Source organism: Schistocerca piceifrons, chromosome 6 (genome assembly GCF_021461385.2).
Source record: "Schistocerca piceifrons isolate TAMUIC-IGC-003096 chromosome 6, iqSchPice1.1, whole genome shotgun sequence".
In the NCBI taxonomy this organism is placed as follows: Eukaryota; Metazoa; Arthropoda; class Insecta; order Orthoptera; family Acrididae; genus Schistocerca; species Schistocerca piceifrons.
Window position 1 is genome coordinate 113,330,356 of NC_060143.1, and position 23,558 is coordinate 113,353,913.

A 23,558-nucleotide genomic window follows, 5' to 3' on the forward strand; every position below is an offset into this window, starting at 1 on the left:
CGTCGTGTTTACATTGTATGCACTATCCACCAGACAGAGACTAGTTGCAAGCGGAGTAACACGCCCATGACAGACTCCAATGTACATACATACATGGATCAAATTTTCTCACTGTAAATCTCTAAATCAGTATGGCAGATATATGGCTTAGATATATGGCTTAAAATGTGTATTTGGATATTCTTCTGGCCCTTGGTGCATCTGATAACCAGGCTGGTGTTGCCCTTCATGAATATTCTGCTAGATATCCTCGTCGACGATATCCAGGAAAAATATGTTTTGTCGTCTGAAGCTGTGCCTTCGGGAGTCAAGTTGTCTCCTTCCACCATCGCGTGACAGAGGTCATCCACAGACTCGTTGTAACCCAGCTGCTGAGGAAGCTATTCTGGAGGTCATACACCAAGAGCCTCAGCGAAGTACACTTAGTGTAGCAATGGAGCTGCGTGTCTTGCAAAGCACGGTCAGTAACATGCTGCATGAGCATGGCTGCACCCCTATAATTATGCTTTCACACAACACCTGCATCCTGCACATCACAATCAGAGAATGCAATTCTGTGAATGGTTCCAACAACAACAGGAAGCCAACGATGACTTCGTGAACACCGTTATTTGGTCAGATGAACCAGCATTCACTCGTGAGGGTGTCTTCAATATGGCAGCGCCCACCATTGGTGTGAGGTTAACCCACATATCACCCACAACTGTGGATACCAAGTTCGCTTTGGTATCAACGTCTGGGTCGGAATACTGGGAGACAGGTGGTTGGGCCCTACATGTTGTCCGACCGGTTGACTGCATGAAGGTATCATGCATTACTCTCGAACTATCTGCCTGATGCGCTGGAAGATTTTCCACTACACATTCGGCAGATTATATGGTTCCAATGTGATGGTGCACCTCCACACTCTGGAATTAATGCGTGACAATATTTGGACACAACATTTCCAGGGAAATGGCTCAGATGTGGAGGTCCAGTTGTATGGCCACCGCTTTCACCTGACCTAAATCCCTTGCATTTCTTCCTGTGTGGACACCTGAAGGAGCATATGTACTCTACTCCGCTGGCGAATGTGGAAGAATTGGTAGCATGTGTTCAAGCTGCTCTTGTTACTGTGGGTGCACCTTTGGTGTGAAGGGACCAGAGCTGTGTGATCCGGCGAGTTGCACAATGTTTGGTCATGGAGGGAGGTCGTTTTGAGCATTTGTTGTTCTGACGACAACATACTCTGTTGTGAAGGTCATGCGGTCGTTAATATGGACATCATTATTGTCACTGGTTGCTAATGTGCAATGTCTGAGTGCTCATATTACATGTAATATAAATGACAAATAGATGTTGTGTTATTGTACTGTGCTGTCATCTTTAGCATTTCAAAACTGAGATTGTTTTTGAAGTTATTCTGTTCTATGACAGGTCATTTGTTTCAACTGTCTATTTCTTATTTGTCAATCCACGTATTTGTTATGTTCAGCATTTCAAAATGTTGTAAATTTAGGATACGTGTGACCTAAGAAATGGTGTATATTACAGAATAAAATGTCAGGTTGAAAAATATATGCGCTCCAACCCAGAATCGAACCCTCGACCTCGTGCATGCTAACCCAAAGCTTTATACACTGCACCAACTGCACAGTACAACCAGTATGTGCTGACAGAGGTAGTCACCATACATGTGGTTACAGTGTTGCCAGACTGCCACTCATTAACATTCTTTTTCTGCCAGATGTACTCACCAGACGAAATTTTGGGAAAGACATCTTTTTATCACTGGCATGTGAGGAGCCACGCTGCGAAGCCCGAGTGCGTGAATTTCACTTCACCCTGTGTGTCTATAGATATTTAAATACTGATCCATATTCCACTACTATTAGGAGTATACAAGGTGTTCAAAACAAGTGTCTAGTACTTTGAGATTTTTTTTTTTTTTTTTGGTACGGTTTAAGGGCGCTCAACTGCTGAGGTCATTAGCGCCCAGTCACTGGTGTTAGAGCAAATGGAATCTGCTAAAACTCAAGGGGATGGGGGGACACCAGAAGTACCCGACAAAGATGCAGATAAAATAAGTAAAAAGGTTAAATGTCTTTGGACAAGCCAGTTAAAGTTATAAAACGCAGAATACGAGCAGCTGCTCTAGCGTCATCAGCTAAAACATCCGGTAAAGTAGATGGCAGGGACAGGATAACACGAAATTGACTAAAACGGGGACACGACAATAAAACATGGCGCACTGTTAATGCCTGACCACAAGGGCACTGCGGGGCTGGATCACCGGAGAGCAGGTAGCGGTGGCTAAACCGGCAATGCCCAATCTGCAACCTGGTCAGAAGGACCTCCTCGCGCCGAGATGGTCGGGAGGATGTTGTCCAAGCAGTTGGGAGCGGTTTTACTGCCCGGAGCTTGTTTCCTTGGAGGGATGACCAAGCATCCCACCACAACGACACAAGCCTCTTACATACATCCCCACGAACGTCAGATGACGGGACACCATGGGAGGCTGGCCGAGGCAGGAGGACTGCAGCCTTGGCTGCAGCATCCGCAGCCTCATTCCCAGGCACTCCTACATGTCCGGGAACCCACAGAAAGCTGACAGAACCACCATTATTAGCAAAAGAATTGAGGGACTGCTGTATCCGTTGAATCAAGGGATGGACCGGATAGGGAGCTCCAAGGCTCTGAAGAGCACTGAGTGAGTCAGAGCAGAGTACATACGATGAATGGCGGTGGCGGCGGGCATACTGAACGGCCTGATGGAGAGCAAAAAGCTCGGCCGTAAAGCTGGAACATTGGTCGAGGAGCCGGTATTTAAAGGTGGCGGCCCCGACGACAAAGGCACAGCCGACACCATCGTCAGTTTTGGAGCCATCGGTGTAAATAAAGGTGTGACCGGCAAGTCGAGCACGAAGTTCGACAAACCGTGAGCAATACACTGCAGCCGGAGTACCCTCCTTCGGGAGTGAGCTGAGGTCGAGATAAATAGGAACCGGAGCCTGGAGCCAAGGTGGTGTCGGGCTCTCACCCTCTCTGAAGGTGGTAGGGAGGGCAAAATCCAATTGTCGAAGCAGGCGACGGAAGCGGACTCCGGGGGGCAGCAGGGCAGACACATACAACCCGTACTGACGGTCGAGAGAATCGGCGAAGAAGGACTCGTAAGAGGGGTGGTCGGGCATAGACAACAGCTGGCAGGCATACCGACACAGCAGTACGTCGCGCCGGTAGGTCAATGGTAACTCGGCAGCTTCAGCATAAAGACTCTCCACAGGACTAGTGTAGAAGGCTCCGGTCGCAAGACGTATCCCCCGATGGTGGATGGAGTTGAGCCGGCGTAAGAGGGACGGCCGAGCGGACGAGTAGACGAAGCTCCCATAATCCAGCTTCGATCGGACTATGGACCGATACAAGCGAAGCAGGACAGTGCGATCCGCTCCCCAAGATGAACCGCTAAGAACTCGTAGGACATTAAGGGAACGTGTACAACGGGCCGCCAAATAAGAGACATGTGGAGACCAACACAGTTTCCTGTCCAACGAGAGCCCTAGAAACTTAGTTGTGTCCACAAATGAGAGAACAACGGGACCGAGGTGTAAGGATGGCGGAAGGAACTCTTTATATCGCCAAAAGTTGATACAAACTGTCTTCTCTTCAGAGAACCGGAAGCCATTTGCCACACTCCATGAGTAGAGGCTGTCTAGACAACGCTGAAGGCAGCGCTCCAGGAGGCATGTTCTCTGGGCACTGCAGTAGATCGCGAAGTCATCGACAAAGAGAGAGCCTGAGACATTAGGTGGAATGCAATCCATAATTGGATTGATCGCGATGGCAAAAAGGGCTACGCTCAAGACGGAGCCCTAAGGTACTCCGTTCTCCTGGAGGAAGACGTCGGACAATACGGAACCCACACGTACCCTAAACTTTCGATCCGTTAAAAAGGAATCAATATAAAGGGGCAGGCGACCGCGTAGGCCCCACCCGTATATAGTGCGGAGGTACCTCCTCTCCAACAGGTATCATAAGCCTTCTCCAAGTTGAAGAACACGGCTACCGTTTGGCGCCTTCGCAAAAAGTTGTTCATGATGAATGTCGACAAGGTCACAAGGTGGTCAACAGCAGAGCGGCGGCGACGAAAGCCGCATTGGACATTAGTAAGTAGTCGTCGAGATTCAAGAATCCAGACTAACCGAGCATTAACCATGCGCTCCATCACCTTACACATACAGCTTGTAAGAGAAATGGGGCGGTAACTAGAAGGAAGGTGTCTATCCTTCCCGGGTTTGGGTATAGGAACAACAACGGCGTCACGCCAACGCATGGGGACTTGACCTTCGGTCCAGACGCGATTGTAGGTAAGAGGAAGGAAGCTTTTGCCCGCCGGAGAAAGGTGTGCCAGCATCTGAACGTGAATGGCATCTGGCCCCGGAGCAGAGGACCGGGACAGTGCAAGCGCACGTTCGAGTTCCCGCATAGTAAAGGGGGCATTATAAGTTTCCAGATTCAGCGAGTGGAAGGAAGGTCGCCGAGCCTCTTCTGCCTCTTTCCTGGGAAGGAAGGCAGGGTGGTAATGGGCGGAGCTTGAAACCTCCGCAAAAAAGCGGCCAAAGGCGTTGGAGACAGCCACAGGATCAACAAGGACCTCATTACCTGAGGTCGGGCCAGGTACCGAGGAGTGGGCCTTAATGCCCGACAGCCGGCGCAGGCTACCCCAAACGACAGAAGAGGGAGTGAAACTGTTAAAGGAGCTGGTGAAAGAGGCCCAACAAGCTTTTTTGCTGTCTTTGATGACTCTACGGCATTGCGCTCGGAGTCGTTTGTATTCTATACAATTCGCCAACGTAGGATGGCGGCGAAAGGTGCGTAAAGCACGTCGTCGAGCACGGATAGCGTCCCTACAAGCCTCGTTCCACTAGGGGACGGAAACGCGACGTGAAGAAGAAGTAGTACGAGGAATGGAACGTTCGGCAGCATTGATGATAACAGCCGTGAGGTATTCGACCTGACTGTCACAACTGGGAAAATCGTGGTCCGGAAAGGTCGCCAGGGAGGAGTACAGTCCCCAGTCAGCTTTCAGTATGTTCCAGCTCGAAGGACGTGGGGATGGGGTGTGGTGCAGGAGACGAGCGACACAGGGGAAGTGGTCGCTCAAATAGGTGTCAGAAAGGACATACCACTCGAACCGACGGGCAAGAGTGGCAGAACAGATCGAGAGGTCCAAGTGGGAGTAGGTATGAGTAGAGTCCGGAAGGAAATTCGGGGCGCCGGTATTGAGGCAGACAAGATTGAGATGGTTGAAGACATCCGCCAAGAGTGAGCCTCTTGGACAGGACGCAGGAGAGCCCCAAAGGGGATGATGGGCATTGAAGTCGCCAAACAATAAAAACGGCGGGGGAAGCTGAACGATCAGGTGGATCATGTCAGCCCGACTAACAGCAGATGATGGTGGAGTGTAGATGGTACAAACTGAAAAAGTAAAAGCAGAAAGAGTAATGCGGACAGCTATTGCTTGGAGTGGGGTGGTCAATGGGATGGGATGGTAATAAACATCGTCCCGAACGAGCAACATGACCCCACCATGAGCTGGGATACCGTCCACAGGGGTGAGGTCATACTGCTCCGAGGTATAGTGGGTAAAGGCAATATGGTCAGTCGGGCGCAACTTGGTTTCCTGGAGACCAAGGACGAGCGGACAGTGCAGGCGGAGGAGCAGTTGTAATTCCTCCCGATTAGATCAAATACCTCTTATGTTCCAATGAAACAACGCCATCGCTAGTCAAAAGGACGGGGGAAGAGCTGGTCACCTCGACGGCCGCGGAGGGCCAGGTTGTGAGGGAACTACGCTACAACCGACGGGAGGCGGATCCGGTTCCATCGACTCGTCGCCAGCTGCGGCCGCTGTCCCTGGTTGTGTAGGACGGGCCGCACCATTTGCCGACGAAAGGCCGGCGGAGCGCCTGGCAGCAGAGCGTCCCGGCGAAACTGAGGACGGCCGGGAGCAGCGACTCACGGATGGAGCGTCAGACAAAACGCGCCGGGGTGGAGAGGGGGATAGAGACTTCTTCTTGGAGGCCTTCTTGGAAGGCCGAGGAGGCACAGGGATGGTGGGCTGGACCCGAAGAAGGTCCTCACGCGCGAGGTCCGTTTTGGAACGCCGGACCTCGGAAGCTGGGGTCCGGAACGTTTCCCCGATGGACGCCTGAGAAGAGGATCGCTTCTCAGGTGGCGTGGGGGGAGGAGGAGGAGGAAGGGTGGCCCCTGGGGCAGAGGGGGTGGGGGCCACGGGGGAGGAGGATTTGGAAGGGAGGGATTTGGGAGGCGGAGGCAGAGCCCCCTGATGGGCGGAGGAGGCGGAGGGGGAACAGGATAGGGGTGAGGATACCGCGGAAGGAGTGGACACAACTGAGGCAAACGAGGTGGTCAATGGCACGGGATGGAGGCGGTCGTACTTCTTCCGGGCCTCAGAATAAGAGAGCCGATCCAAAGTTTTGATTTCTTGTATCTTCTTCTCCTTCTGATATGCGGGGCAGTCTGAGGATCTAGGCGAGTGGACGCCAGGACAATTAACGCACCGAGGTGGTGGGGTGCATGTATGTTCCTCACGAAGAGGACGTCCACAATCGCCACAAAGGGGCTCAGCCTCACACCGTGATGACATGTGCCCAAAGCACAAACACCTAAAACAGCGCATAGGAGGCGGGACGTAAGGTCGCACGTCACACCGGTAGCACATCACCTTTACCTTCTCCGGGAGAACGTCCCCCTCGAAGGCGAGGATAAAGGCCCCGGTGTCGATGCGACGGTCTTTGGGGCCGCGCTGGACTCGCCGGACGAAATGCACGCCTCGGCGCTCCAGGTTGGCCCTGAGCTCCTCATCAGATTGTAGCAGGAGGTCACGATGAAAAATAACCCCCTGCGTCCTATTTAGTGCCAAATGTGGGACAATGGATACTGGGATGTCCCCTAGGCGGTCGCACGCCTGGAGCGCCGCCGACTGTGTGGCGGAGGTGGTCTTGATAAGGACGGACCCTGAACGCATCTTGCTGAGAGCCTCGATTTCCCCAAAGACGTCCTCAATGTGCTGAACAAAGAACATGGGCTTGGAGGTGGCGAACGTCCCCCCATTGGTTCGAAAACAGACCAAATAGCGGGGGAAGTACTTCGCCCCAAGCCGGCGGGCCTGTCCCTCCTCCCATGGAGTGGCCAAGGGGGAAAGGGCAGGAGAACCAGAACTAGAAATGGTACCTTTTCTTTTGAAAGACTCGGCCGCAGAGCGACCAGATACATGTTGACGTTTCATCTGCGAAACGTCCGCCCCGATACCACCCACTCCGACCAGGGGCTCTCCCCACGGGCGTCACCCAGCCGCAGCAAGGGCCACCTGGCAGGATGACCATTGCCGGGAGTCCTGATGCCCCAAGGAGACGGGCATCTACTCCTTGGCCGACGTGGGGAGGGTGCAGCTCAGGTATCGGCAGTATGATCCCTGTGTTGTCAGGGGGCTACAACCTATAGGGTACATGACGACCCCACCACAACGGGCTGGCTACTGTGCTGGATTTCTGGTGCCATGGAAAGTCCATCATGATCGCTGGTGCAGATGGAGATGCACTATGGGCGTAACTTGGACAACCCATCAGGCGTTTAGGCCCAATTTGAGGAATTGTGGGTATGGTTACAACGCCAGTGCAATGCTGAGTGCCAAGGTCTTAGTGCACTTAGGACCAGTGGTACACCATGTAAGGTGTCGTTCCCCAAAAGGCTCGTACTTCTGTAGAATTTTGAAAAATGGAGGTCAAACCCCAAGGGGGACCATTACATGGAAGGCCGAAATGGTTGAAACTCCTCTTAGTCGCCTCTTACGACAGGCAGGAATACCTCGGGCCTATTCTTACCCCGGACCCGCAGGGGGCTAGTACTTTGAGAGGTTTTATTACTCACCAAAACAAAAAAATTAGTCCAATAAGTGTGTCCAGAAACGCATACTTTCTGCGATAAACATGTGTAGTGGAGGTGTTCAATGTGGTGTCCATTCATGACAATGCACACCTCTCCCCTCCGGCGTAAGGAATGACATACGCTTTGAAGTATACCTAGTTGTTGTTGTTGCCCTTGCTGGCACACACTGAAGATGAGACCCTATAGTGTCTGCACATCATTGATTGGCATGGCGTAAACAAGTTCCTTCAAGTGACTCCATAAACAAAAGTCTAGCGGATTGAGGGTTGGAGAACAAATATCCCCCCCCCCCCCCCCAAATAAAAAAAAAAATCCAGCGGTTCTGAAATGTCTGCGTCACATGTTTACAAACACTGTGACAAAAGTGTGCTAGTGGGCTATCATACATGAACCACATTTGTATTTGTTGCTGCAGTGCAATAGCCTCTAGCAAGTTAGGCAATACATTAATGAGAAAGTACAGATAATGTGCCCCAGCTAACCTCTGTGGTAGCATGTATGGACCTATTAATCTACTGCCAAGTAAACCTGCCCACATATTGATTCAGAATCAGTGTTGATGCCTTCTTTCCTGAATTGCTTGGGGATTTACATCTGCCCATACATGCTGGTCATGGAAATTCACAGCACCATCTCTTGTGAAACCTACCTCATTGGTAAATAAAATCTTGGATGTGAACAGTGGATCACCGGCACACTTCTGCAACAGCCATTGACACAGCTGCCAGAAGTTGGAAAGTCTGTTGAACAGGTTGTCAGAGAGCACTCTACATTGTGGGTATTTTTCAGTGAGGAGGCACAGGCCCACAGGCTACATCCATTCGCTAAACCATAGCAGGATTTCATACCCGTCATTTCACTTGTTAAGTAGTAGGCTTCGATTGCTGACAAGTGGTGAAAGAGAGAAAATGTAAATGTATGACACCATTTGTATGTACAAACAGCAAGATAACATTAAACAAATATGAGGGTTGGAACTTAAATAGTGGCAACTATTTATTCACAACCAATACAAAAGAGTTACATGTTTGCACCTGTTACTGTCCTTCAAAGTAGTCACCAGTATTGGGTAGAAACCATTTCAAGTGATGTGAAAGGCATAGTATACTGTTAGCAGAGCCTGTTCTGTTGATGGTGCGAATGGAGCAGTCTAAAGTTATGGTGATTCTCGTGTACCACAGCGATGGTGTTATCCTAACGCATTACGCTCCTTCACGGCAGACCATAAATGCACAATATTACTGTTCATTTTTGGAGCATCACTTGCGACCAGCTTTGTGAAAGAAGTGGTGACACTTTCTGCGCAACCCACCCATGATTTTGCACAATAATGTGCGGGAGCATACAGTGCAAGCTGTGGCTGCTCTGTTCATCAATGGGATTGGGAAGCACTGTACCATCCACCATACTCCCCAGACTTAAGTTCTTGTGACTTTGATTTGATTCTGAAGATGAAGGAACCACTTCTTGGTATTCGCTTCAAAACTGTTCCAGAGATTCGACAGGTAGTAGACTGCTCAATTTGCACCATCAACTGAACAGGCTCTGATAATGGTATACTACGCCTTCCACATCACTGGCAACACATTCTACACAACGATGGTGACTACTTTGAAGGACAGTAACAGGTGCAAACATATAACACTTTTGTATCGGTTGTGAATAAATAGTTCCCACTATTTAAGTTTCAGCCCTTGTACAAGAACATGCACTCGGGAGGAGGTAAAACACCATGATACGTACCCATGGTTGACAGTACTGCACAATAAGGAACACCAACATGATGAAAACTAACAGTGTATAACATGATTCGAACCATGCAACTGACTGCAGAACACCTAATGGTAGGTAGAGTACTGTGAGGAAGACATCATAATACCCTGTGACACATTTGATGGAGTGTCAATGCAATTACTGTGCTAATATCCACAACTAAGCATCCCACAGCCCTTCCTACAAACATGTGTTTATCTCTGAAACTATGCATTTCCATATCCATGTTTATTGGACTTATTTTTCTTGTTTTGATGAGTACTACCACCTCTCAAAGTATTCTACGCTTTTTGAACACCCTGTATACCTCAATGCAACTTTTTATGTGCGAAACAGTTAGGAATTGAAGAGATTAACTTCGTTTATACAGCTGTAGTCTAGAGACTGTAAGATATCCGATAGATCAGTACTGTTGCGAACTTCTACATACAAAGTAATAATAGCTGCAGCAGAAAACAGTAGCCATCTAATGAGCTGTAACAACACTGAGGCAGTGTCACACAGGCATTTAGAAAATCACGTTATGTTATTGATAGTTGTCTCTCACAGCTGCTGTGTCCAGCCCACTGCAACTTATGCCGACTCAACTACAGCAGAAGTTGTTTACGAAATATTTCAATTTCCCATCAGATAACTAAGTTTTTCTTAGTTATTCTGATTACTTTCAAACAATTCAATATTTTTCTGCATAACTAGACCTCATATTGGTCAATTTGATACCCAATTTGTCGATTACCCTCTCTTTTTTTGACTATGACAATTTGTGTAGAAACCCACTGTGTAATGTCAAGGGAGTCTATTTTTGCACTACTTGAATGTCTGACCAAAAAAGATAGATACAGCAAAGAACTTTCACACATTTACAAACTGAGAATGTCACTTTAACCAAAAAAAATTAAAACAGAAATCCACAAAATGTCTCACTATTCAAGAGAGACATCAATTGAATATTTTGCCAAATTAAACATGAAAAATGTCCATCAGGGCGGTATTTGACATATCATGAAGGTGATAGATCTACCTCCCCATCCTGCATGAATGATATGGACAGTTTAGTAAGATTCTCTAGGTCTTTGAAGAAGATTATGCACGAGATGCAGTTATCAACTCTACTCAATATCCTTCCTGCATCCTTGTGTAGAATAAATAACTTTTTACCATGCTGTTTTGCTCCCAGATCACGTCAAAGGACAACACTGAGTGACAGATAGCAAAATATGCCAGCATTCCTGTCAGCCTTTCAACATAATGAGGGAGATTTCTAAGTGAAAAGCCAACAGGAATGAGCTTTTTGGTTAGCATGTCCTTGTGCTAGAGCCACCTCTATTATCCATCTGAATGCCTTGAAACTTCAGTGTGTGTGTAATAAAGAACTACTAAAGTGTCTCCTACTAATCTTTGAGGGTACTGGCTGGCTTTATTAGACTCAAAGGAACAGAAACCTCACAATAAGCTCCGTTTTGGTGTGGGCAATAGTGGGTTAAGACCTCTGTTGTTTTGTCTCTCTTCACGTATCAGTCAATTGATTAGCTGGCAGAAAACAATTTTTGGACACATATAAAAAAAAAACAAAAAAAAAAACACCATTGTACAATCAGGACCAACCAAATGAAACACTGAAGCTGTTAAAGACACTGATCTCATATCCGGGAGGATGGAGTTTGCTATGTACGGTAATCCTGACACGAATTTTTTAAAATAATTTCAGGCAGATGCTGGGATGGTTCCTTCAACAATGCCATGGCTGATCATCTTGCCCTATCCTTATAAAAGCATACTTATATATTCTGTGTGTACACATACTTTCAAACTGTTTATTTCGAATTGTATTATGATTACATTGTAGGATGATCCCTGGGTGAATAAACATGTACCACTGTGGTATGGAGAACAGATTTGAACAATATCCCATTATCGTCTGAAAGCTAGTCAAATTTCCAGTCTTTTATTTGCACCTGTTGGGAACTCCACATATCTATTCGACGAGTACTCTCATTTACTCCTAAATTAGTTATAAATTGCTGTAATTGTTCTACTTCATACAAAAGGAGATGAGTATGACATAAAAAACTAGACTTATCAGCCTCCTCTCCACACAGGCTAGTACAAGGTATTCACTATAACCTTCAACAACAATGCAAAAAGCAAAAAAACTGTGGATAAAACAGAAAGGTACAACGAGTATGGATTATCTGTGTACTTATGTAAGCTTAATGTGACTGAGGAACAAGAGAAGATTGGAGCATGTATTTTGTTGGTAACAAGTGCAACATACGTGAAGTGTTGGTTAAATTGCAGAGAGCAAGGAGATGAGGGATGAATTAACCTTGACTCTCCATGGCAAATAGGAGGAAAATATGGGTCTAAAATCATGTCTTACTTTGAAAAGGAGAAATCAACCCAGCAATTATCAGTAGCAATTTAAGGACCTACACACTGCAATACAGAATAAATTATGGCAGAGGGCAATGTTTTGTTATATCAGTATTCCTTCCTATTAAAGTCATCCATGGAATATAGGAAGAATGATACCTATGAGTGAGCTATTAGCAGCCTAATTTAATTTTTCATGAGAATAATATGTAAGAAGATAAAAAAAAATACTCACAGAATCCACCCTAAAAATTAGGGTTTGACAGAAGCGTCCGATCCCACGCGTCGGCTTTGACCCGTGACGTAAGGGTGTTGTGTGTGACGTCGTGGAGTTTGGTTTGAGTGTGGCTGTCTCCAGTTCTGTTTTATCTTATTTTATTTACTTTTCTGATCTGTTCGTTCTATCTCGTGAGATTTTTTTTTTAAATTTAAAAACACTTATTACTTATTTTAATTATCTGTTTCCTCCAATTTCTGTTCTAGTTTATTATATTTATCGTTCTGATCTGTTCGTTCTATCCCATGAGGGTTTTTTTTTTTTTTTTTTAAGACAAAAAACACTAATCAGCTACTGAAGCATCTTTATCTTCTATGGGTTGCAGGGGTTACGACCCCTGGGGAGGTGGGTGGGTATTCATGCATGGCTGTCTTCACTTACACGTTGTAGCTACGCAAGGCGTCTAAATTTGTTTATATTTAGTTTGCCCTTCACCCAAAACACCCCATTTCCCGCGCTTGTCCCGTTAGTGTCATTAGGCTTCTTGTGGAAAATGTGTGTGTTTGTTTTTGTTTCCGCCATATTTGTGACGTCATGAGTCAAAGCAGATGGGCGGGATCGGACGCTTCCGTATTTCCAAAATTAGTTTCTTCAGTTTTCTAAATTGGGTTTCCATTAGATTTTTGGCATATTTCTTCTAGTGCCTGACAAGAGATCCTTCATCGTTTCAGCTACTGTCTCTTACGAGGCAAACAAGGCTGTTACCATTCACACTGCCCTTCTCTGCTCATTGAACTTCCTGGTCCACTTGGTATGGAGAACAGATTTGAACAATATCCCATTATCGTCTAAACAGATGTTTTTGTAAAAATTCCTTTTGTGGACAAGCTACAGTTTTACAATGCCCTATAACCTTCTAACTTGTTTTATATACAACTGAACTATGTGATGATTCTATTTCATACCCTCTGTATGTCATTTACAACCAACTATTAATCTTATTTCTGGCTCTTTAATCATGTCATATTTTATATATATGTGTGTGTGTGTGTGTGTGTGTGTGTGTGTGTGTGTGTGTGAAGACCACAATCTTACATTAAGAGCTAGCTGAAAATATTAGTACTTGTTTGGTATTTGTCAATATATGGTTGGATACTATTACATTATAGATAAACCTGTCATTTGGGGAAAAAATCTGAGACAGCATGAAATATTTCCTATTATATTTATGAAGTCCAAAACCAAAAATCCACAAAATTATCTCTATCCATTGTTTTTAGCCTATTGTGTGAAATTGTGAGTCGTGTTTGTGTAATTGGTGTTTTTGATGTGCCTGCTGTGTGACATGGAGATAGTGGGTTTATTCCAAGACAGTCATTACAACTGAACTCTGAATCTGATCTAAAATTCTATTAGTGATACAGGAAAGTGCTAATGAATAATAGTTTTCCTTGACCATTTCTGCTGTCTCTATAGATTGGTGTGACATCCTCTCTATCCAATCACTACAAGCAGTTCTTTGTTCAAGGTATCTCTGGTAAATTATGTTAAACAGTAAAGAAAATTCACTTGAAAATTCTCTACAGAACCTTTACAGAGTCAGTTAGGACCCTGGACTTTATGAGTTTAAACAATCTTGGCTTCCTTTCAAAACTATTAGCACCAATAAACAGTACAACTTATCTTTGCAGTGATATGGCAATCTACAATAAGAAAATTTCTTTGTTTTACCTCTGTGAAAGGAGATAGGACTAGTAATCTAGACTGTAATTTTTATCTTGCTACAATCTTCTCTTGTACCTGTGCAATAGTTTTTGTAGCAATCACAGGTGCAAAGATTGATCAAACTTTTTAGGAATACGGAGCAGTATACCAATTTTACGTTCACTACTTGTACTCTAATGGTTCGCACTGCTGCTTCTAGATTGCGGAATCCCAGGTTACATTCCTACTCAAGTTGGAGATTTTCTCTGCTCAGAGATTAGGTGTTTGTGTTGTCCTCATCATTTCATCTCACTGTCATCACAAAGGCACGCTAGTTGCCTAAGCGGTGTCAAATAGTTTGTGGCCGAACAACTCCACAAGGGGTCTTATGGCCACTGATGCCATAAATCATTTCATTTCACCACTTTTATTTTTGCTGCACTTGTTACAGAAAGTTTCCTCACCGTTTTTCCAATAAAGTGTTTTGTCTGACAATCAACCTGTTTGCAATTTTACACTTTGCTTATATTTGCATATACTCTACAAAATTAGATTTGTTTGTCCAAAATTCCTCCATCTAGCATAGTAATAAATAATACATCCCAGTGAGCTGAGGTCTTACTTTGTTTTTTATCAATTCCGCTTCTAACACTAGTATCCAGTAGACTGATCCAATTAGTACTTTTAGCCATCCTTGACAGCAAATCTTATTCAAACCATTTAATATGAAGACTCAATTTATACAACAATGGTATTAAGTTTCTCACCTACACTTCCCCACATCAAAATAACTACCTGTTATTTTTGTTTGTTCATATATTTTGCCAGCATCCTGTCTTCTTTGAATTATAGCTCTAAATAACTTCCGGACTAATTTCTTAAAATTATCCATTTTCTTCTCCCTCTCCCTCACTACAATAAGGCTTTTGGTTCTAGACGCCAAAATTCTTTCACCTTTCTCATGTTCCTGCTGTTTCTTGTGTGATAAGTGGATGCCTAAGCTTGTTTTCCTCCTCTCATATTTAATGGAGCAGTAATGATTTACTTCTTCAATTGCTTAGCGATTCTGTTGCACGGAAAGCCTCCCTCCATCCAGTACCGTCACTCTATATAAAAAACTGTACTGCTGGAACTACAAATGGAAACAAAAACTTCATTAGGCACGTGAGATTCACTGCAGCATCATGATCTTTTCACTTTTACTTATATTACAATCTACAGGTAATAATATCTATTTTTTTTGGGGGGGGGGGTAGAGATCAGCATCCAACGACAACGGGGTCATCTGAGAGGTTAGTAATTCAGGGGTGCTAAATAACAATAAGCTAGCCCAGTGCTCGCATTGAATGATTCTACAAGTTGTGTGGACAATGACAAATGTTGTGAGGGTCCGAGGGCACTTAAAAGACATGATGCACACAATGACAATACTGCTGGAAGTTCTACGAATGTATGATCTACATGTCACTAAGAAAAAACACGTGCTGAGTCGTAATGACTGGTAACACCTGCGCAACAACCTCACTCTTTTTTTTCGGAGGCTGCATAAAGTTTTGCATGAAGTTAGGAAGTACTAAAACTTTATGCAAGTATAATTAGCTAACAAGCGCGAGGAATACTCATCCACGAGCTACATAGGAACATATGTAAATGATAGGAATCGATTCAAGTAGTCGCATCCACGGCGGCTTCGTGTTGTCAAAAATGGAGATCCATCGCCTTACCCGCTTTTACATAGCCAAGTATTCCTCCAGCTGCAACAGTGGCAGCGTACGCAAAACCTAATAAGTCGGCACCCATGCTGACTCAGCTACCACTGTAGGTTGACTGATTTATCCCACAATATACGATAAAGTAAACGACCGTAAGTTGTATAACACTTCCGCAGTTTCAGTCATCGACTATGGAATCGATCAGTCGTATTAACTGTTCGCGATCTGAAAATGATGATGCAATTCTTAGGGCTGCGCATGTATGACTTTCCCTCTATACTCCTGAGCAAAACGCTGCGACCAAACCATGACGCAGCAATTTCATCTTTCCAAAAAGCAGTGTTATAAATTACGCCCTATAGATAGAGTTCGAGTGTTTAAATGGTCATAGGAAGCTGCTCAGCGAGGCTACCCGATGTTTCACTCAATAAATATGCGAAACTATTATTCGTTTTCATTTGTAACAGAAGTCTGTCAGTTCGAAAAAGCGATTAATAGGCATGATTTCACATCTCTGGCTCCTCCCCCCTCCTCAACTGTAGTGACAGATGAAAAGCCACGTGCTATATAAACGCTACCCAAAGAAGTTGATTAATGTTTATAAGGTAGAGGTTTGAGAAGCACGGTGAAAATGTTGGATAGTTTATCACCGAATGTGAAGAACATTTATATGCATACAGGAAACATTTTAAATCTGAATGAAGTTAAGAAAAAGGCTGGACAAAACCCGACAGATGAGGTAATTTAAGTGTCGATAATTTTTACATTATGTTTCGGATAGTCATTAAGAATACATTACATGATATTACACTGAGCATTGAAATATCGTTTACATTTTGATTTTGCAGTTGATTGAAAGTTTGAAGATAACATTAAGCAAAGGAGATCTCAAAGCTGTAGAAGAGGATAGTGTAAAGGTAAGAAAATCATATTCGTGATTGTACAAGCGAGTTGATGTATATGTGATGTAGTCGCAAGGCTCACGCCGAGATCTATTAAAGTTTGACCGAAAGCAGGGCAGCAACTCTGTATTTGTAATTCTGTTCCCGTTGTTGTAAAATATAGATAGTAAATGCATATTAAGGAGTAGGCAGCTATTCCTAGTTAGTGGAGATGGACTAGCTAGTCGGCCACCGAAAGGGAAAATAATAATAATAAATATTAGTCGTTTAGAGAGGTGAAAACAAAGTAATGGACATCCCTGAAATTTGTCAGCAAATCTTGTGTAATCAGTATCTTCTACTCAACAGAGCACCCAAGGTCAGTGATTAAAGGTGGTGATAGATGTAACTTAATGGCTCTGCGATTAATGTGAGCAAGTGACTAAGTATGATGTGAACTGAGTAGGGTGTGCACGTGGAGGGTGCGGGCAGGGAAGACGCAAATGTCTCTGTGTAATCTAACATGAGCTGTCATCACTTATATGTTTGGTTTAAACCTGGCATTCGATCATTGTCATCAGTGAATTAAAGAATGATTGTAGGTAACACAGTATAGTAAGGACGTTGCCAAAAATTCTTCAAAACTTAAAATGGGAGTTGGCATTAGAGCTTGAAAATTGTGTGCGCACACAATATCTACTAGAAAATGCCTTGCAAACTACAAAGGTGATTAGATGTAGCTTTAAGTTGATTATAGCTGTACTTCCAAAATGATCTCTTCTTGATGCAATGAACACATAGCACCATGAACCCCTTCTAAGACATTAAAAAATGTTTGAGCAAATTGTGTCAGCTTGGAAGAAAGTCTGCACAGTGTGGAAAAAGTAGGGAAATGGCTGAAGCAGTTTCACTTGGATAAAGACACTCTTCATGAAAAAAGCTAAACACCTGCCAATAATTAATACACATTGATGGTTAATACAAGAAAGTGCTGAAGGGTGTCATAAAACTATTTAGGCCTAAGTGATTTGTGATCACTAATAAAACCTTTAACATTTTCTACTGGAGAAAGAAAAAATATGGCTGACATTTATCAATTGAAAATGACAGACTGGAAGTTGAAGTGCAACACTTGAACCACCAGATCATGTCTTTAGGTCCAGATCGACATGTTTCAGTTATGTTCCTACTTTCTACACTGTAATTTGAAATAACACCCCTGAGGAACCGATGGAGATTAGATGGAGAGGCTGGGCTGCTAATTTTTGTGGAAGTATTGATCAGAAATTAATTAAATTGGTTTACTGATGTAATTAACATTGGGTGTTGTGTACTGTAACAGATACCCAGGTAACAGTTCAGCAGTAGCTTGCCATGACTCATAAGTATGCCACAGTGAGCACAGGACATAAAGATCTTGTTTACTTACACATGATGGCAGCCTTTGTTGTTGACCCAGCTATCCCCTAGGTTCTTCTTTCCTTTCTCAGCATATTTATTCCTTTATTTTACATCACCTTTCGGATTATTTTAAGTTCTGGTCCTCTTCTTTGTTTGATCTTAATCCTCAAAATTTTCCTTTAGTGTGGACCAAATGGGGATGGATGCCTTAAATAGCACCTACTGCATGCAGTGTTAAAGATTACCCGCACACAGTAACTGTGTAGACTCATATGTGCACTTAAAAGTACACACAATAGCCAGTCTGACCTGGGGGGGGGGGGGGGGGGTGTCATTAATGTACACTTTCGGTAGAGTCATCTGAAAACACAGGGATCACTGCTGATGGCTGAGCTGCCACTCCCCATGCATGCCAACGTGTAGATATCCATTTTCTTGGGGCATCATGATTCCCGTAAATGACCATTGTGCCAGATGACTTTTGCAGCAGCTGGGTGGCACTCATGGGAAGAGTTCTTTATTGAAGTGGGTGGCATTAAGTTGGATGTTTTGCACATATGAAACATACCCAATTAACCAAAGCAGTGGTCAGTCTGATTTGGCTGTCTCATCAGTCATACCTAGAAATTTCTGTGCAAACAGTTGTAATTGGACTGCTTCCCTTACCGTGGCTGCCCAATGGGAAGAAGGAGAAGGCAGATGATTGAGAGTGAATGACTTTAGTACCTTGTATCTACTCGAACTGGAGATACTTTTACTCCAGTCGGTAAACATCATTTTTTTTTGTGTGTGTGTGTGTGTGTGTGTGTGTGTGTGTGTGTGTGTGTGTGTGTGTGTGTGTGTGTAACACGGAGAAGATGAATTTGTAGAAGTTGCTATTGCGTATAATGTATTGTATCCACTGTATCACTACAAACTGCAGGTGCATCTGCTGCACAACCTACAGTGCTTTAGACATGTGCATTACTATATTTCAGTAACCATTGTCCCATGCAAGACTTCGAATATAGTTCAGGGACTCGCCTTCCACAGAGAACTTACACTCCAGACAGATGAGGAGCTACAGGCCAATGTTGAACAGCGAGGTGTACATGTCTGGTGTGTACAAAAAGATCCTAAAGATAATCAAACAGATACAGACATTTTAGCCTCTGAAGGGAATGTCCAAGAAAATTAGTTTTCGTGTACAGGTGTGATGGGAGACCCCACATCACGCCACCCATGAAGTGTTCCTGATGTTTATGCTTTGGTCTTATGTCGTCCTGTTTTTCTGCTCGGCGGACCAGAGTGCAGAAACTGTAGATGATCCTCCTCCTGTCAGTTGAACAGATCATCTTCATTGTTCATCAATTTGCTCAGTCTTTAGGAAGGAACGGAAGACACAAGAATGTCGTCAAGTTGACTCTTTGTTTGAAATTTTGTTATCTTGTGCCTTCCAGTTTTGTAGCACCATTTGAAGGTACACAACCATTCACTGTCTCCCTAGAAATAACTCTGTCAACTGCAAGTTGATGTGCACTACATAATAGGTCACTATTGTGCACATCCTGTAAATTGTATCGAGCATCTTTGAAACATGCAAACACCAAGTTTTGTAACAAGTGCATCTTGTCCTTTCTTGAATACCCATAATTTTTCATATGCACAACATGATCTCATTGCTGTGGAATTATTTGAAATCCGTTCATAATTTTTACGAAGCTACAGGTGAGCTTCCTTGTATGTAATTACGTTTACTACATCCCCCCTCCCCATGATCTAATGACCTTGCGGTTGGCGGGGAGGCCTCAGCGATAGAAATAGCTGCACCATAGGTGCAGCCACAATGAAGGGGTGTCTGTTGAGAAGCCAAACAAGCTTATGGTTCCTGAAGAGGGCCTTTTCAGTAGTTACAGGGGCAACAGTCTGGATGATTTACTGATCTGGCCTTGTAACATAAACCAAAATGGCCTTGCTGATGCTGATACTGAGAATGGCTGAAAGCAAGGGGAAACTGCAGCTGTAATTTTTCCCGAGGGCATGCAGCTTTACTGTATGGTTAAATGATGATGACGTCCTCTTGGGTAAAATATTTTGGAAGTAAAATAGTCCCCCATTTGGATCTCTGTGCGGGCCCTAGTCAGGACGACGAAGTTATCGGGAGAAATAAAACTGGCGTTCTACAGATCTGAGCATGGAATGTCAGATCTCTTAATCGGGCAGGAAGGTTAGAAAATTTAAAAAGGGAAATGGATAGGTTAAAGTTAGAAATAGTGGGAATTAGTGAAGTGGAAGAGTTTTGTCATGGCTGGCTCATCCAAGGCTATTGGTAGTTCTAATGGAATGTTGTCTACTTCCGGGACCTTGTTTCGACTTAGGTCTTACAGTGCTCTGTCAGTTTCTTCATGCAGTATCATATCTCCCATTTTATCTTCATTTAGGTCCTCTTCCATTTCCATAATATTGCCCTCAAGTACATCACCCTTGTATAGGCCCTCTATATACTCCTTCCACTTTTCTTCTTTCCCTTCTTTGCTAAAAACTGGTTTTCCATCTGAGCTCCTCATATTCATACAGGGGGTTCTCTTTTCTCTAAAGGTCTCTTCAATTTTCCTGTAAGCAGTATGTATCTTACCACCTTGTGATATATGCTTCTACACCCTAGTGTTTGTCCTCTAGCCATCCCCATTTAGCCATTTTGCATGTCCTGTTGTTCATTTTTGAGACATTTGTATTCCTTTTCGCCTGCTTCATGTACTGCATTTTTATATTTTCTCCTTTCATCAATTAAATTCAATCTCTTCTGTTACCCAAGGACTTCTACTAGCCCTTGTTGTGTGTGGTTTTTTTTTTTTTTCCTACTTGATCCTCTGCTGTCTTCACTAATTCACCTCTCAAAGATATCCATCAATGTAGTATACCCAAACCACAGCACAGTAGCCGTCATGTTGGGGGCAGGGAGGGGGGGGGGGGGTGAGAAAGGGTTGCCGAGTACCTGACCACACAGGCACTGTTGGTGGCTGAGCTGAAAACTTCTCATGTATGCCGAGGAGTATGTGCCCGTCATGACTGGGACACGGGGACTCTGAGCACCAGATTATTGGTCAGGTAGCCATTGCTGAGGATGGGTGGCACCGTGGCAGATGAGTGGCAGGTGAAGTTCTCCTGTGGGTGGCCATTCTGTCCCAGCAGTCTCTCTGGAAGGAATGTTCTCTTTTAACACAGGGAGATACGATCATAAAAGTTTCCTTTTGCGGGCTACACCATGGTAGTAATGCAGTGCTAATCAGCAAGCAGAGAAATACTCCCTCCCCAATACTTGGTTTGCTCAAGGACTAATGGGATTCCTTCTTGGCCACAAGCCCTTATTCTTTGTGGAGACCTTGGAAGACAAGTGGCAGCCATCTCTGAAATGAAAAGTGGGTCAGTTTTGATTAAACCAGCTTCCCTTACCCAGTTATGGGCGCTGCTTTCTTGTAGCATACTGGTAACTGTCATATCCCATAATAGTGTAAGTGTGGCTCAGGGTGCTGCTGCCGCCCCCCACCCCCCCCCTCCCAATGCACTATTTCAAGTGTTCTACAAGGCGGTTAGTCTGTGTTGTTGCCCCGGATGATTACTATACGAATATTTTGTCAGGATTTGTAAGCTGTGGGTCCTTGAGGTACAGCAATACACCAACACGAGAAGTAAGTTTAAACAGTTTTATTAACAAAGGCGGATTATAAAACACGCATTCTACGTGCATCAATCATCACTGTGTCTGACATCCAAACACTGGCTACTTACGGTCATATCGAAAGGCTCCATGGTGAGCTAAGAAAAAGAGACATATTCGCACCTGAGGCCGCGCTAGTTCATACTGCACGCTGCGGACGGCAGCCAGTGGCGTTCTCTCCATCGCAGTGTGGCCGGAGACATGTCTACTGACCAAGCGAATCGTCAGCGTTCCAGACAAGTTGGCTGGCGAGCGCGTGTTAACGTACCGCACAGCTGCGCACAATCTGTAGACCCTTACAGTTCGAAATTTGGGTGCATGTCTTAGCGTTGCAACACTAGTCACATCTCTAGAAGTTGTGGACAAGTATGCATGTGAATGCTTCTTGTGCCTCTCCCCCCATCTGTGTCAACTGTGGAAAACGCCATTCTCCCTGCTCACCAGACTGCACTCTCTTTTTCCAGAGGGAGAAGAAAATACAAAACTCTGGACGAACTAATTTACCAAAAGGGCCAAGAAGAAGTAAGTGTTTGCTCTCAGTATGTAGAACAAAGTCATATGCTACAGCTACGATGCCCCCTATGGTGACAGTACTCCTGCCCATTACGCCTCCTACCATGGGTCCTCGGGGCCGCTCACAATGCTTGCCCCCCTGATTGTTGGGGGCTCCCCTCTTGCTGCTTCCCACCCACCAGGGCCATCGGTCTCTACCTCCCAGACTAAGATGAATCACCTTGTTCTGTCTTGTCTTGCCAGGAAAGGGGTCCCTCGGGACACTTCCTTCCAAGGTTTCTGCCACTCTGCAAATGGACACCAACCAGTGGCTGAAGGAACCACAGTGTGCTGCTTACAGGGCTTTGTGATCATCCTCTTTACCTGGAATAGATTCAGAGAAGCCCTCACAATCATCGTAATCATCTAAGGAGAGGAAAGACAAGGAAAAGTTCTCCAAGAAGACACATTCTGGCGGCCCCCACACTACCAGATCTCCCACTTGTTCCACATTTCTGGCTGAGGAGGAGATTCTAGCAGCCCCAGAGGCCCTGGTTCCCACCACACAACAGAACCCAGAACATATGTGTATTGCTGGCATAACCCCTCAACCAGTGGCAGCAAGTGACCAGAGTGTGTAACCTGCCTCCTTGGTACCTTCATCTCCTCTCAATACATCAACATTATTCTCCAGTGGAATTGTAGCAGTTTCAACCACCTGGTTGATCTACAACATCTTTTAAACGCTTCCCCTGCCTTCTGCATTGCCCTTCAGGAGACCTGGTTTCCGGCAATGTGGATCCCAGCCATACGTGGATATCAGGAATATTATAAGAATTGTGCTATCTGTGACAGGGTGTTGGACAGAGTTTGCACACATGTTCTGGGCACTCCACATAGTGAACTTGCGCCTCCTAATACACCTTTGGAGGATGTGGCTGTTCAGGTAAGGGCATTTCAGGCTATTACCATCTATAGTGTTTACCTCCCTTCCGACGGTGAAGTGTCTCGGAACATATTGTTTGCATTGTTTCTCAGCTCCCCAACCTTTCCTAATATTGAGTGATTTCAGTGTCCGTAGCCCTTTGTGGGGTGGTACCATGATCACTGGCCATTGTAAAGACCTCAAAAAAGTACTGGCACAACTTGACCTTTGCCTCTTGAACATCAGTACCCCACACTTCAGTGTGGCACACAGAACTTTATCGGCCATTGACCTTTCCATTTGCAGCCTTTGGCTTCTCCCGTCCGTCCACTGGAGAATTGTTGATGAGCTGGGTGGTTGTGACCCCTTTCCAATCTTCCTGTCTGTCCTTTCATCAGTGTCACTCCTGTAGATGTGTGCCCAGATGGGCTCTCAG

General features: G+C 44.8%; 2 protein-coding genes across 2 annotated transcripts in view; one reads left to right on the top strand and one right to left on the bottom strand.

The window, feature by feature from the left end:
* The window catches only part of LOC124802428 (transmembrane protein 14C), a 53,923-nt gene extending 37,996 nt beyond the window's left edge, over window positions 1-15,927 (bottom strand). The window contains exon 1 of the mRNA XM_047263198.1: window positions 15,739-15,927. Coding sequence (XP_047119154.1) covers window positions 15,739-15,814 — 76 coding nt within the window. The 5' untranslated portion in view covers window positions 15,815-15,927. The remainder of the gene's footprint in view (window positions 1-15,738) is intronic.
* Window positions 15,928-16,009: 82 nt separating this feature from the next.
* Window positions 16,010-23,558, top strand: part of LOC124802427 (glutamate--cysteine ligase regulatory subunit) — a 47,407-nt gene continuing 39,858 nt past the window's right edge. Inside the window, exons 1-2 of the mRNA XM_047263196.1 lie at window positions 16,010-16,465; window positions 16,575-16,643. Of these exons, the coding sequence (XP_047119152.1) occupies window positions 16,358-16,465; window positions 16,575-16,643 (177 nt within the window). The 5' untranslated portion in view covers window positions 16,010-16,357. The remainder of the gene's footprint in view (window positions 16,466-16,574; window positions 16,644-23,558) is intronic.